Source organism: Pecten maximus, chromosome 5 (assembly GCF_902652985.1).
Source record: "Pecten maximus chromosome 5, xPecMax1.1, whole genome shotgun sequence".
Taxonomy (NCBI): Eukaryota; Metazoa; Mollusca; class Bivalvia; order Pectinida; family Pectinidae; genus Pecten; species Pecten maximus.
This window is the reverse complement of record NC_047019.1, coordinates 41,031,978-41,048,721: the sequence shown is the minus strand read 5'-3', so window position 1 is coordinate 41,048,721 and position 16,744 is coordinate 41,031,978. Positions and strand designations below refer to the sequence as shown.

At 33.7% G+C, this 16,744-nt stretch overlaps 1 protein-coding gene across 1 annotated transcript; it reads right to left on the bottom strand.

Moving 5' to 3' along the window:
- On the bottom strand, positions 1-11,184 carry LOC117328041 (serine protease inhibitor dipetalogastin-like). The gene is made up of 20 exons (XM_033885370.1): positions 10,986-11,184; positions 10,352-10,434; positions 9,219-9,255; positions 8,889-8,971; positions 8,369-8,405; positions 7,477-7,559; positions 7,101-7,137; positions 6,771-6,853; positions 6,262-6,298; positions 4,887-4,969; positions 4,158-4,194; positions 3,854-3,939; positions 3,608-3,644; positions 3,158-3,241; positions 2,515-2,551; positions 2,231-2,313; positions 1,871-1,907; positions 1,176-1,258; positions 754-790; positions 1-70 (listed from the first exon to the last, which is right to left on the bottom strand). The coding sequence occupies exons 1-15, from the start codon at positions 11,052-11,054 to the stop codon at positions 2,531-2,533; spliced, it is 897 nt and encodes a 298-aa protein (XP_033741261.1). The 5' UTR covers positions 11,055-11,184; the 3' UTR covers positions 1-70; positions 754-790; positions 1,176-1,258; positions 1,871-1,907; positions 2,231-2,313; positions 2,515-2,530.
- Between the last annotated feature and the right edge of the window lie 5,560 nt (positions 11,185-16,744).

The window sequence follows — 16,744 nt, the reverse complement described above, 5'->3', positions numbered from 1 at the left end:
TTACAGAGAAAAAAGATTTAATTGATGTCTTCACGAAAAGTCAGCTTCAATGTAAATGCCAGCAGTGTCACTGTAATAAAAAAAAAGAGAGAATTAGAATGGAATCTAAAAATTAAACAAAAGTCAAAAACCTAGCTATAAATATCAATGTAATTAAAATCCAGTCTCTTATTTAACTTTGTCTCCGAACTTAATTATCTGGAGCTAATTATATAGAATGAAATGGGATGCTTTTAATTACCTAATTAATGTCAATAGCCTCGAATTTAATCATATTCTCAAATTTTAAAGTCAGCTAGCCACAGTAATATGCTGAAAATGCACTCATTTGGCGCAGTCAACTTTTAGCGCATAACCAAATTTAAACAGATCAGCGCAAAGATGAATTGGCGCACATAAACTATTTGCTATAGAAATTGTAAAAAGAAAGTGTTAATAGCGAAATGATAATTAGCGCATTGCTTCCTGCGCAAAAGTCTCTGAAATAAAATTACCGCTAAATTAAGCAGGTACATACCCTCTATCTGTTTTGTACATTACTGCATTTCTGCTGCACTTCAGATAAGTAATTGTTTTTGTACCAAGTTCACTTTTTCATTTGATAATGTGTTTTTTTTTTTTAGAGAGAAACAGACTTTGGACTTGCCAAAATAACCATGTTCAAGGCTTCACAGAAGGCCTTCTCACTCGTATGACCTTACAATTGTAAGGGCGTGAACTCTGTTCAAAGCTAAACCAAAGATACTGCATTACCTTGGAACAGCCGCCATGATGTGCCAAGGGGACTTCTCTGAAATAATAAACACTTTAACAGTAAAACTGTACGGAGGTATCAAATGTAAAGTTTTCTTGATTTTATTCATAATGTGAATCGAGAAACCAATGCCACAATAGTGTGACGTCATGCATAAGACCTTGACGTCATATATGTATGGCGTTACCATGGAATTTTTAGTGTTTGCCTGTTTATCCATCGCGTTTTTTTCACTTTAATTAGTGCATGGTAAATGGCAACTTTCATGTGATAAATAAATATCTATATATAATCTGTTCTAACATATTTCAATTGCGTTTTTTCGCTGATATACTTGTATATTATTTGCATATACAGAAAAAATATGGAAGACAATGACTCAAAACAAGTGATCTAAATAATGAAATTATTTTGTGCTTACTCGCAGTTCATTGTACACTCATTAGGGTAGGTCTTCCCATCCGTTCCGCAAGCAAGATCCAAAATCAACGGGCAAGGGCAAACCTAAACATACAAGTATTAATATCAACAAAATATTTCTAAGATAAAAGGATAATTGATAATTAAGTTAGAACATACACTGAACAATCCTTATAAATTCTTACAAAGATGAACATATACCACTATCAGAGCATACGCCAAACAATGTCTAAAAAAATCTGACAAAGAGGATTATATACCACCCTCGGAGCGTACGCCGTACAATGTCTATACATTCATACAAAAATGATCATATCCACCACCAGGACATACGCCGAACAATCTATATCAATTTTAATTATACAATCTCTATGCTAACATAACAATTATCCAAGCCAAAAGCATAAACGTGACAATGGATATAAAAAGGTGCAGGTAAATAATGATATTTTTTCTGTGTGTATATCTGAAATGGTTCTCTATTTCACGAGTGGTAGAACTAATCATTTCACATGTTACATTATGAGAAAGGGAACAGTAAGAATATAACCATGGAATCTAATAGCATTTACGTCAATGAACATGAAACCATAATACTGCTAGAGATCAGGTGTGACTTGGATTAGCGTATTAAAGACAGAAGTCGGCTAAACCGGATTAACATCTTTATATATAGACACCGAATCTATACAATACCTTGTGACAAGGTCCGTAATGGTCTAAGTCAATCCCTCTGAAAGTACATAAATGTCAGCTTATATTATGTTCTTCCTCAACTGTTTGTATGTGACAAACTGAATAATATATGATCATCACAAGATAAGGATGCAGATAATATTTTTCCAATTCATTTTGTTTACCGAAAAATGTTTGTGAAATTTCTAATTATTATCTTATAGGGGACATTGGAACACATTCACGGATAAAAGTTAAGACATCAAATATTTTCTCGATTAAATCCTTTAATATTTCATATAATATACTATATTTTTTAGAAAAATCTCAATTTTAGTATAATACAAATAATACATACAGATTTAATTCGTCGATACTTACTCGCATTTCATAAGACAATTGTTATCATAGGTATTCCCATCCATACCGCAAACGGGAGCATAGATTTTGTGGCAACCGCATAACTAAAATAATGTATCGCTAAGTTAGTACATGACAAAAAGCGACCTTGTGGCTATAGTCAAGAGATTAGTGAAAATAAATGATTTAAAACCTCCATATATATTGTATATATTTGAGGCTTTATTAAGGCATTGCAGGAATTATGAAAGTATTCTAAATCAAAAACCGCTATAATATTTGGGAAATGTTTAATGCGATAGTACCTTCTTACATTCCCCACTATGATCCATGGAAGCTCCACTGAAACGAAAAGCAATAATAACGCATTATATAATTGTCGTTTAAACAAGGAAGCTGAAGGACATCGCGGACAAATTGCCTTATCTGGTTATTCTGTACCATTTTAAAACAATTTCTAACGATTTTCTAAGTATTGTCAGGATAAAGACTCTTTCTTGTGGTCAGTTTGACCTAATGAAATTGGTAGGAATACTACCGACATTTATAGATTAGATCGCCTGACTAATTTACTTAACGTCATGGATTTTAATACAAGGCTACAAAACAGATGTACGATGTTCGAGCATGCATCAGTGAACAGGCAGTAAAGACACTATCCAGAAAGCAATTAAAATATATTTATGGTTGAAAGACCGCATGAGGAGTCGCGATATTTGTGTACGATGCATTGCGCATATGCAAACCTGCTTAGATTGAATCAAGACCATTTGCAAGTCAATTTATATTAAAAGAAATCCTTTGCGAATGACATATCTCTAGAAATGTAATTCCTCCTTCCTAGAATTCAGCGTTAACGCTGATAATAAAGTTCCCCATACATTGTAGTGTAAACATTGATGGTATTCACCAATGTATGTAACACGACACTTTTTCTAGAAAACTTACTCGCAGTTCATTGTACACTCGTTGGGGATAGGTCTTTCCATCCATGCCACAAACAGGATCCCAGATCTCTGGACAAGCACAGATCTAAATAGGATCAAATGGAATGTATTCTATCACATCATTTCTTAAACAGACAGTTGTGTATCCATGATCTGATTAAACCACGATCGGCGATACGTGATAAAGAATATGGTTCCTACAATTATGTCAGCTATTCTGTACCTTCGAATGTCTTTGTATAAGGTGTTTCGGGCTATAAATGTTTGTGACTGGCAAAAAATATATTAAAATTGATTTCATGACAGTAGACATAACGATTTCATAGTTATTTTGTCTGAGAGGTGGAGGTGTTTCCTTCCATTTAATATTTCATTAACGTGGACAGGAAATCAGTCATAATGGCTAGACATAATAATAGTTATTACACAGACCGTATGGTCTCTTCATTACCTTATTGCATTCTCCATAATGATCCAGAGAAACCCCTCTGAAATGACATGACATAATGAGATACAGCTGTACAGCTTTAGAATATTTACAATTTCAACAATATCACCAATAAGGTGATGCTATAAGCGTTAATTTACATTTTCTATCGCATACTTTATAAAACGAAAGTAAATGTCAGGTTATTATAAATACAAAAGATAAAAAAAAAAAAAAAAAAAAACAGTTTATCTGTAAATCTATACTTACTCGCATTTCATGGTGCACTCATTAGCATAGGTTTCTCCGTCCATTCCGCAAACGGGGTCATATATATTTTCTCGACATCCACACAACTAAAAAATGAATATGCAAAAAACTACATTATTTTGATATATGATTGAGAATATTTTTAATATGGCACTCGTTGATAGACGAAATTGTGAAGATGAACAAAGTCTTCAAAGATATTTGGAAAGTGTATTGATTTATATATGTTACGAAAAGGACTTGTTTTTTTTCTAATAACAAGGATTGTTGTATTTTTCACGTAGACATTATAACGTCATTTTACCTTGTTACATTCTCCATTATAATCCAGGACTACTCCTCTGAAGAAATAAAAATAAATTTTAAGATTTCTCAACACAAGGTATCGAGAGACGCATATTGATGAAGAATATGGGAAAGTTATACGGTCAACACTATGATAACAGTGGAATATCTTTTATTGCCTTGTTAGATTTGAAGCAATGCGTGTTTGATGTTTATTGGTATGATTAGTGGTTCCGTTATCACCATCGAATGTCACTTAAGGCAAAATTTGTATGGCGGGTGTCATCAATAAAGCCGAAGACGCTTATCTTTCCGAAACAACTGGTCTAATTCGCCTTTTTGAAAGTAAATACAATTTATGACCCAAACATTACATAATGTACTTGCAGTATGATGCATTCTTTTTAATTAATACTAGCATTGAAATGTGTGTTTATCTGTGTACCTTTCGCACAATCATTACAGTAGAGAACCTCAAAATACGTTGGCGAGTTACAGCAGAAAACACTTTCAATAGTCTGTCGAGTTAATACATAAAATAAAAGCTTAAGTAATTTTACATCAATCGCAAAACATGTTACATCAGCCTACACTACAGCGTTATTAACCTGGATGTGGGCGGAAATCATACAGAGCAGTCCCAGAAAACCAACGTGGGTAGACATAAACGTACATACCATAAACCATCATGTATACAGGACAAAATTATTTCTAAGATGAATTTACATTTGTTTTTTAAAATGCTTACTCGCAGTTCATACTGCATTTGTTAGGGTAGTTCCTCCCATCCATGCCACAGACAGGATCCCAAATCAGTGGACAAGCACACAGCTAAAACAGAAAGGAACAAAACATGGAATGGAAGATGACTTACTAAAGTGTCGATATACTAATGAATTATATTGTTCTTCCCCAGGGTCGATATCCCAGTGAATTATATTGTTCTTCCCCAGGGTCGATATCCCAATATATTATATTGTACTACCCCTGGGTCGATATCCTAGTGAATTATATTGTTCTTCCCCAGGGTCATATCCCAATATATTATATTGTACTACCCCTGGGTCGATATCCTAGTGAATTATATTGTACTACCCCAGGGTCGATATCCCAATATATTATATTGTACAACCCCAGGGTCGATATCCAAATATATTATATTGTACTACCCCAGGGTCGATATCCCAATATATTATATTGTACTACCCCAGGGTCGATATCCCAATATATAATATTGTACTACTCCAGGGTCGATATCCCAATATATTATATTGTACTACCCCAGGGTCGATATCCCAATATATTATATTGTACTACCCCAGGGTCGATATCCAAATATATAATATTGTACTACCCCAGGGTCGATATCCAAATATATTATACTGTACTACCCCAGGGTCGATATCCCAATATATTATAATGTACTACTCCAGGGTCGATATCCCAATATATTATATTGTACTACCCCAGGGTCGATATCCCAATATATTATATTGTACTACCCCAGGGTCGATATCCTAGTGAATTATATTGACTATACCGGGGTCGATATCCCAATATATTATATTGTACTAACCCAGGGTCGATATCCTAGTGAATTGTATTGTACTACCCCAGGGCCGATATCCTAGTGAATTATATTGTACTACCCCCGGGTCGATATCCTAGTGAATTATATTGTACTACCCCAGGGTCGATATCCTAGTGAATTATATTAACTATACCGGGGTCGATATCCTAGTGAATTATATTGTACTACCCCAGGGTCGATATCCTAGTGAATTATATTAACTATACCGGGGTCGATATCCAAGTGGAGAATATTATACTACCTTAGGGAAAATATCCAAGTAGATTATATTGTTCGACCTCAAGGTCGAACATTTTATGTTAATTCATTCCAAGTTGGATGACTTACAGTAATGTTTGATGGTCATCCTCACATCCATCGTTAGAACCACTCGTAAGGTTAATGAAGTCGACAATTAGTTTTTTGTGATATCTTGATCAGATATATTTGTGATATCTTGATAAGATTTTTTGTGATATCTTGATAAGATATATTTGTGTTATACTGATATCTTTTATAATGTTTAGCACACATAACCGTTCCACGTTATTACCTTGTTGCACTGCCCATTGTGTTCCAAGGTTATCCCCCTGAAATAAAATACTTGATATGAATATACATCCTCATAATATCCCCTTTTCTGGCCTCTTACTAAGTGTAATGACAACGTCGTAAATAAACAAATCTAAGTTCATATGGAAAAGTTATTATTGGAATAAAATACCACCAACTAGATCTACAACGAGAAATAATGGCGTTTAACAATAGTTTGAAAAGTATATCCCTGGATAAACAAATTAGAAACACAGTAGCGACTTCCTTTTTGATTTCATGGTCCATTGTTACACTAGATGGTGGTATACATATAGTAGTAGTTTAACCTATGTGTGGCGTATTCTTATATATATGAACTAAGCAGTTTCAATATTGATATGATATTGTATATCTTCATATTCACGAATAGTTGATAACACTTAAGATCATCTAATATTATTTCTTCGTTCGTTAGCAGTGTAGTCCCTAAAGTACTGTTGGTACCCGATGCTAACAATGTATACTAACTGGCATTCCATGAGACAGTCATTATCGTAGGTATTCCCATCCATTCCGCAAACAGGGTCATAGTTTTTACGGCATTTGCATACCTAAAATGTATGTTACACAAAGTCACTGCATGGTGAAAACGGTAATGTGACTCAAAATTCTTTGCATGATGAACCAATGTCTACAAATATTTCGTGATTAAATCCTTCATAGTGTTCTGGTTACAAGGTTATTCATTAAAGTGTTATGTTATGTAAATGTAATATAGATAATATTGCAGTTCTTTGTCAAAAGTATATATATCGCAGTGCATAACATATTTTAAAAGACTTTATGAAAATACTTTACCTTCTTACATTCTCCGTAATAATCAAACATGGCTCCCCTGAAATAGGACAATATATATAAATATGAGATTACATCTGACAATCTTTTTACAATCAATCCTTCAAGACGAACGCTAATGAGTTACAGCAGAAAACACTATCAATAGTTTGTAGAGTTAATAATAAAATAAAAACTTTATCAATTTTAGATCAATCGCAAAACATGTTGCATCAGCCTACACTACAGCGTTATTAACCTGGATGTGGGCGGAAATCATACAGAGCACTCCCAGAAAACCAACGTGGGTAGACATGTAACGTACATACCTTTAACCGTCATGTATACAAGACAAAATTATTTCTAAGATGAATTTACATTTGTTTTTAAAAATGCTTACTCGCAGTTCAGACTGCATTCGTTAGGGTAGTTCTTCCCATCCATGCCACAGACAGGATCCCAATTCAGTGGACAACCACACAGCTAAAACAGAAAGGAACAAAACATAGAATGGAAGATGACTTACTAAAGTGTATATATCCCAGTGAATTATATTGTACTACCCCAGGGTCGATATACTAATGAATTATGTTGTACAACCACAACCCCAGGGTCGATATCCCAATGAATTATATTGTACAACCCCAGGGTCGATATCCCAATGAATTATACTGTACTACCCCTGGGTCGATATCCCAATAAATTATATTGTACTACCCCAGGGTCGATATCCCAATGAATTATATTGTACTACCCCAGGGTCGATATCCCAATTAATTATATTGTACTACCCCAGGGTCGATATCTCAATGAATTATGTTGTACTACCCCAGGGTCGATATCCCAATGAATTATGTTGTACTACCCCAGGGTCGATATCCCAATGAATTATATTGTTCTTCCCCAGGGTCGATATCCCTATGATTTATATTGTACTACCCCAGGGTCGATATCCTAGTAAATTATATTAACTATACCGGGGTCGATATCCTAATGAATTATATTAACTATACCGGGGTCGATATCCATGTGGAGAATATTATACTACCTTAGGGTAAATATCCAAGGTCGAACATTTTATGTTAATTTATTCCAAGTTGGATGACTTACAGTAATGTTTGATGGTCATCCTGACATCCATCGTTAGAACCACTCGTAAGGTTAATGAAGTCGACAATGAGTTGTTTGTGATATCTTGATAAGATTTTTTGTGATATCTTGATAATATATATTTGTGTTATACTGTTATCTTTTATAATGTTTAGCACACATAACCGTTTTTACGTTATTACCTTGTTGCACTGCCCATTGTGATCCAAGGTTATCCCCCTGAAATAAAATACTTGATATGAATATACATCCTCATAATATCCTTTTTTTCTGGCCTCTTACTAAGTGTAATGACAACGTCGAAATGAAAAAAAAATCCAAGTTCATATGGAAAAGTAATTGGAATAAAATAGCACCAACTAGATTTACACCGAGAAATTATGGCGTTTAACAATAGTTTGAACAGTATATCCCTGGATAAACAAATTAGAAACACAGTAGCGACTTCCTTTTTGACTTCATGGTCCATTGTTACACTAGATGGTGGTATACATATAGTAGTAGTTTAACCTAAGTGTGGCGTATTCTTATATATTAGAACTAAGCAGTTTCAATATTGATATACAATGATATTGTATATATCTTCATATTCATGAATACAGAATAGTTGATAACACTTAAGATCATCTAATATCATTTCTTCATTCGTTAGCAGTGTAGTCAAAGTACTTTTGATACCCGATGCTAACAATGTATACTAACTGGCATTCCATGAGACAGTCATTATCGTAGGTATTCCCATCCATTCCGCAAACAGGGTCATAGTTTTTACGGCATTTGCATACCTAAAATGTATGTTACACAACGTCACTGCATGGTGAAAACGGTAATGTGACTCAAAATTCTCTGCATGATGAACTAATGTCTTCAAATATTTCGTGATTAAATCCTTCATAGTGTTCTGGTTACAAGGTTATTCATTAAAGTGTTATGTTATGTAAATGTAATATAAATGATATTGCAGTTCTTTGTCAAAAGTATATATATCGCGGTGCATAACATATTTTAAAAGACTTTATGAAAATACTTTACCTTCTTACATTCTCCGTAATAATCAAACATGGCTCCCCTGAAATTGGACAATATATATAAATATGAGACTACATCTGACAATTGTTTTACAATCGTTCCTTCAAGACGAACGCTAATGAGTGATTGTAGTATTAATACGAAACTTTAAAAAAATATAATGATATCACTTTGTTAAAACTTTGTTGTTTTATTGATAGTGAGTTGGAATCATGGTTTAGTTATCATGTCATTATACTTTGTTGTTTTTGACGTTATCCTGATTGACAAATTTAAAATCTTACGAAGAGTAACACCGGATCAGATAGGAACATCTTGTTTCAAAGCCCATCAAATAAAATATGAAAACGATTCACCCGTTTTTTGTTTGTTGTTTGTTTGTTTTTGTTGTTGGTTTTATTTTGCGTTCATGTCCCTTCTATATTCCTATACGAAGCAGCTTAATGGTTCAGTCGTATATTGATAATATCGGTATAGACTTGACAAATAAATCCATATTTGAATGCATTATTGACTTTCCTGCCTTTTTTATAAGCCGTACATGGAGATACATCTTCACAATGTGTACAAACCTTATCTCTACCTTAATAGCTATATAGGTTAATATGATTTTGGCATAAATGCTTTTCATATGAAAAAGCGAAAAAAAAAAGTTTTCTTGTTGATAGCGACATATCCCCCGAACAGCATTATTAAACAAATATAATGTCAGGGCATTAGAGCTACACAACTAGGAACAATGAAAGCAAGGAATGAACACATGAATAGAAGAATTAGCAGATTCCAAATTTGACAGGATGCATAAGAAAATATAACTGATATTCGGAACGTTTACATGAAATGAAACATGCAAATATATTGATGTTAATTTGGTCAAATATATTAATGATTGTATTCTAAGTACTCTAATTAAGTTAATGGTATAATGGTAGTACCAAACTAAAAACGAGAACTTGCCGCGATTTTGCAATCACCTTCACATTTAAAGTAGATTAATATATATTTAACATAATATCACAAAACAAACACCTAAAAATGAGACAGTAATGGCTAAATTCTTAAACATTACATCAATACATACATTGTATCTATTGAATAGGTCATTACCTCATACATTTTAGTTCATTCTCACTTACTCGCATCTCATGGTACACTCGTTATTGTAGGTATTTCCATCGGTACCACAAACGGGGGCATATTTCCTTTGGCAACCACATAGCTATAATTATGTAAAACTATTTAAGTACATAATGATAAAATGCTGATTTTAATATTGGCTTGTTTCTGAAAATGTATCATAAAAAAATCCTGGCCAAGCCCTTTGATATAATAAAACAAACATAGTGGATGTATTAGTACTAGTATTATATCATTAAGCATTGTCGCAATGAAACTAAAATCTGGTTGTCTTATGTTTGCTTAAATACACCTATAAATATAGTTTAATGAGGATTAAAGATTAAACGAGATACAAATATTAGTGTATACACCGAAAACTGTACTATTTTCATTCGATGTTCAAGCTCATTCGGGATTTTTTCTATACAGTTGATATTACACTTAGGCAATTATGATAGCAAAACAGACAATGAGCTTCATTATCAGCACATTATGGATGCTTAAATGTCATTTATCGAAACCGAAATTATTTTACAGTTTCATAATTGAAACAAGTTTTACTTTTGAGGATACAAAGTAAACGAGCAAAGAAAATCTTATATATATATATATGGCAGAGGTGGCAATAAATGCTATTTTCGAGTTACTTACCCCAGCATCTACAAGCATTGGGATCATCAGTATACCAACTAGGAGCAGTTCAGTCACCATTCTGATCATTTTCAGTAGCTGTGGATTTTAAGGTTATACCTTTAGCGTCGTATGTATAATCAGTGGAAATGTTTCAAACCGGAAATATTTAAGTATATTTAACTCAGATTCTTCTTTGACGTCTGATTGTTCTAAATGAAATAGACTCGAAGTTGAATCGAATCTTCTTTTATATGTCGATGTCAATGTCTGTCTAACAGATGTTCGTTATCTCCGCTATCTAAACTATCAGATCTACAAAAGTTAATTAAGGACATAACAGTATAAACAGCTCGGGGATAATCTGGGGTACATATGTAATACGGTATAAACAGATCAGTGATATTCTGGGGTACATAGGTAATACAGTACAAACAGATCAGTGATATTCTGGGGTATATATGTAATACAGTATAAACAGATCAGTGATATACTGGGGTATATATGTAATATAGTACCAATACAGTAACAAATCATGTTGATATACTGGGATATTATTGTATACAGTAGTACCTCTCACCATACAACACTATTTACCTTGACCTTCATCATGCAACACAGTTTACCTTGACCTTGACCATACAACACTATTTACTTTGACCTTCACCATACAAAAATGTTTGCCTTGACCTTCACTATACATCACGATTTACTTTGGCCTTCACCATACAACACTGTTGACCTTGACCTTCACCATACAATACTCTTTATTTTGACATTCACTATACAGCACTGGCTACCTTGACCTTCACAATGCAACACTATTTCCATTGACCTTGACCATACAACACTGTTTACCTTGACCTTCACCATACAAGACTGTTTACCTTGACCTTCACCATACAAGACTGTTTATTGTGACCTTCACCATACAGCACTTTGGTCACATTGCATCATATCGAAGGGCATCAAGCTGTCGATTTTGAACACATAGTTACAAGGAGGACCACATGAAGAAAATGGAAAACGATATTATCAATTCAATGACAAATGTTTCGCTGAATAAATAATATGTCGGTATGGCGACCATATATCTATTTTCCAATACACAAACTTGTTGAAGATGTATAACTTGGGTTTCATGCTTCCATACAGTTTTTTTAAACTTAATGCGAAATAGCAATAACAATGACGAGGATTTATATTCAATATTTAGCAGGTGAATACGACAATGATATAATAATATAAAAGGCAGTTCAATACAACACAACAAAAAAGTAACCAAACATTAATGTGATCTATACTCTTTTTATTATAACAAACTAGTTTAGGTGTTGCAAAGGTTTTTTGTCGTAATCAGAGTAGATATTATAGATCGTTCGCGTTGGCCGTAATTTGACCAATGCCCAGAAGGGTACGTAAGACACTAATGAGGTAGATAACAAGTTCAACGCTGACCAATGGCTGCAGGGCAGTTATTACTACGTCGTATTTGATGTCCATCTGCTACAGCCTACAGGTAGGTGTGATTAGTAATGATACAATGACGGCAACAGGTGTATCCAGACGTTACTTATCATAAATGGTAAATGACAATCATTTCTCAATTATCTGACTTTTGTCTAATGTAAATTTCAATAGCATCCGCTTCCTGCCTGTATAGATACAAGATGCCTACAAGAGAGCATGTCCGACAGAAAATATCATTTAAATAGAAAAGAAGAAAAAATAACTTAAGGACCTGTTAGTAGTGTTGGGGACATCATACAACTGTTTCGTCCTTCTAGGCCTTGGTAGTGGCGTTATGGGCATCATGCAACTGTTTCGTCTTTCTAGGCCTTGGTAGTGGCGTTATGGGCATCATGCAACTGTTTCGTCTTTCTAGAACTCGCCAGTGATGCTATATATATTATACAGCTGTTTCGTCATTTCAGAGCTCCTCAGTGATGCTTGGGACATTATACAACTTAATCTTCATTCTAAGACTCGGGAACTAGGAAAGCGACATTATACAGCTGTTTCTTTGTTCTTGGACCCGGGAATTAGTGACGTAAGGGGCATGGTGCCGCTGTTCACACCAGCTAAGTCTCGTTATTATTTACCCTAAACAGGGATATCCACAATTTTACCGGTTTGAGATCTTCTTTTCTCACATACTCCACAGAGTTAAGTCGTATTTTAATAATCATGAGGATTTTCATGCATTGCAAATGAAATTATAGGGAGTGTATTTAGATGGGTGTGACCGTACGTAATAGCGATGTGAAGAATGTACGCGTTTGTGGACTGCCACAATGTATTAACTGCTTTATTATTATATTCAATAATAAAACTGATACTGTAATATGAAAACAAAGCTTTTGTTTTTTCATGTAGAGTTGAGTATTAGGAGTAACAGTAACAGCTGTGTTAATTGGTGCAATAGTCTGTCGCTATGGGCTATATATTGAAGCATTTCACGTGTAGTACTTTGCCCGATACTTACGCTACTGAAACCGAGAGCGACTATAATGTCACTCTGGATATGTAATTAGTCTAAGCACGGGGCGTTGGATCGGGAGTAATCTGCCCTTGGTACGGGACCAGGCGTAAACAAAAAAAAAACGCGATTTCAATTTCAATTTCAACAAATTTTATTGACATAGAAAGAAAGTCAATAGGATTAGACATCAGGCATAGCCTATCTAAGTCTTCTCCTTAGTAGCAACAGGTGGTAAGAAATACAGACTAATACAATGTACACATTGATATAATAAAATAATTCATATAAATATACTATTGAACATAAATATTTGGTGATATTGAATTTATCCCCCCAACAGATACAGGCCACAGGGTCCATATGCATAACACACTTGCCATCCACTGATGAGGATAAAAGGCCTATTTCAGCTATTTTATATATAGATATATAATTTTGAAGTAGGGTTACACCAACTCTTGCAAATAATATGATAATTTTAATCCAATTGAAAGGAGTTACTTTATATTGATGGTTCTATCATAAGAGAGAGAGAGAGAGAGAGAGAGAGAGAGAGAGAGAGAGAGAGAGAGAGAGAGAATGAGAGCAACATATTAATAACAAGTATAAAAACTGCCCAAAGCCAATTACATCCAGAAGGTATTAAACAAGTGTTATAATTAAATTAAATTTACCCAACATTCAACAAATATGGAATAGTGTAGATCAGTAGATAGCACGATTTAATCGAGAATTAGTGATAATGCATTTTATATAACTTAGCAATGTAAAAAAACAAAACAAAACAAAAACAAACATTATTATTTGATTAAATAGAATTGTTGATATTAATATAATCTATTTGATTGCAATATATAGCTTGATATATGTGATAATATATCTTTATTCTGTGTATCATTACAACTTTATACATAGATGATTATGAGAGTAATGATTTAAATTTTGTTGGAGAGTCTGGCGAATATTATCATATTTCTTGCATTCTGAAAAATAAAGTAAGACAGTTTCAAAAGATGTGTTGCATTCACACATTGAAAATTCAATTAAATGATATTTGTAACGATCATAATTCCTAGCATTATTCCCCCGCGATCTCAAAAAGGCAAGATTTTCAAGGAAAGAGGTTGTTGTTGTTGTTGTAATTAAAACTGATATTGGTATCAACATCTAGGTTTACTTGAAGAGTGGAATCGAAAATATATATTGATATAGAATTGATAGCTAAAAACTGTATTTTTCACGGTTGAGTGCGGCGTACACAAAATCACGCTCTGAAAAATGTAAATTGACGATTACTAATGTTGTAAGGATTACTTACTGACAGTTTTTTCAAATTCTAATTTGAATTTATAAGAAAAAAAAAAGATTTATCCATTGAGTCGTTGTTTAGAAAAAAAATATCCTGGTATGGGAATCGGCTCCGGGTCCGAGTACGCGTATTCGAAATGACGGGGACCCTTTTCTCGAAATTCCTTCCTCGTCAATGTTAAGCCCTTCGAGTGACACAATTATATTTATTTCTTTGTTAAGGCATCAAAAGTTGACATTCGATCACATTACAATTGTAATATACCTCAACAACTTAGTATGATACATGACAGCTAAAAAAAGTGTTTCTGTTGTTTTTCCCGACATTTTCATCGACGAGCATAAGGATATTGTACACGTGAATCACCTAAACATGGTGGACTAGCTAGGAAGGTAGTGTAATGACCAATATTAATATTAATATTAATACCGATGTGAGAGTATAGTTTTACACTAGAAGGTAGTGTAATGATCAATATTAATACCGATGTGAGAATATGGTTTTACACTAGAAGGTGGTGTAATGACCAATATTAATACCGATGTGAGAGTATAGTTTTACACTAGAAGTTGGTGTAATGACTGATATTAATACCGATGTGAGAATATGGTTTTACACTAGAAGGTGGTGTAATGACCGATATTAATACCGATGTGCGAGTATAGTTTTACACTTGAAGGTAGTGTAATGACCAATATTAATATTAATATTAATACCGATGTGAGAGTATAGTTTTACACTAGAAGGTAGTGTAATGATCAATATTAATACCGATGTGAGAGTGTAGTTTTACACTAGAAGGTAGTGTAATGACCGATATTAATACCGATGTGAGAGTATGGTTTTACACTAGAATGTGGTGTAATGACCAATATTAATACCGATGTGAGAGTATGGTTTTACACTAGAAGGCGGTGTAATGACCTATATTAATACCGATGTGAGAGTATAGTTTTACACTAGAAGGTAGTGTAATGACCGATATTAATACCGATGTGAGAGTATGGTTTTACACTAGAAGGTAGTGTAATGACCGATATTAATACCGATGTGAGAGTATGGTTTTACACTAGAATGTGGTGTAATGACCGATATTAATACCGATGTGAGAGTATGGTTTTACACTAGAAGGTAGTGTAATGACCAATATTAATATTAATATTAATACTGATGTGAGAGTATAGTTTTACACTAGAATGTGGTGTAATGACCGATATTAATACCGATGTGAGAGTATGGTTTTACACTAGAATGTGGTGTAATGACCGATATTAATACCGATGTGAGAGTATAGTTTTACACTGAAATATGGGGTAATGACCGATAGTAATACCGATGTGAGGGTATGGTTTTACACTGAAATATGGTATAATGATCCGTACACAGCCAATGTTTCTTCACGTGAATTTCACGTGAAAAAATTCACATGAATTTCACGTGAAATTCACGTGAATTTTATGTGAATTTCACGTGAAAAAAACAGCATATAAAAATCAAATGGACAAAAATTTCACGTGAAATTCACGTGAAATTCATGTGAAATTCACTTTTTTACCGCTTTTCACGTGAAATTCACGTGAAGACATATTGCCTGTGTAAACATACCGATGTGGGATCATATTATTACACTCAAATATGGGGTAATGATAGGATTACACTGGAAGGTAGTTGTGTAATGATCTGCATAAATTCTCCCTTTGTACAGAGTGATGTTATATACATCACGTGGTGTCATATACTTTATTTCTTATTGTGAGTAAATTGATATGATATCTGATGTTATTACTGAACCTGTTTTATGCTTTTGTGGTATCATCTGTCATGTATTGATGTTTCATTTTTGTGCTGTGTACAGTAAATTTATAATGATTAAATTATTTTAAAACCACAACTGCTAAACATGCATTCATGAAATAAGCCAGGAAAGCTTGAGGCTATTGTCCACATGTTACGTGTATGACCAATGTTTATATTCATCGATGTGTATTA

Bases quoted from the DNA above. Each gene is read 5' to 3' on its own strand.
- LOC117328041 (XM_033885370.1), bottom strand. From the start codon at position 11,054: ATGATCAGAATGGTGACTGAACTGCTCCTAGTTGGTATACTGATGATC. The intron at 7,138-7,476 runs GTAAGCATTTTT...GTCCTATTTCAG, and splicing joins GAATGCAGTCTGAACTGCGA to GGGAGCCATGTTTGATTATT. The intron at 6,299-6,770 runs GTTAGTATACAT...ATTTTATTTCAG, and splicing joins GACTGTCTCATGGAATGCCA to GGGGATAACCTTGGAACACA.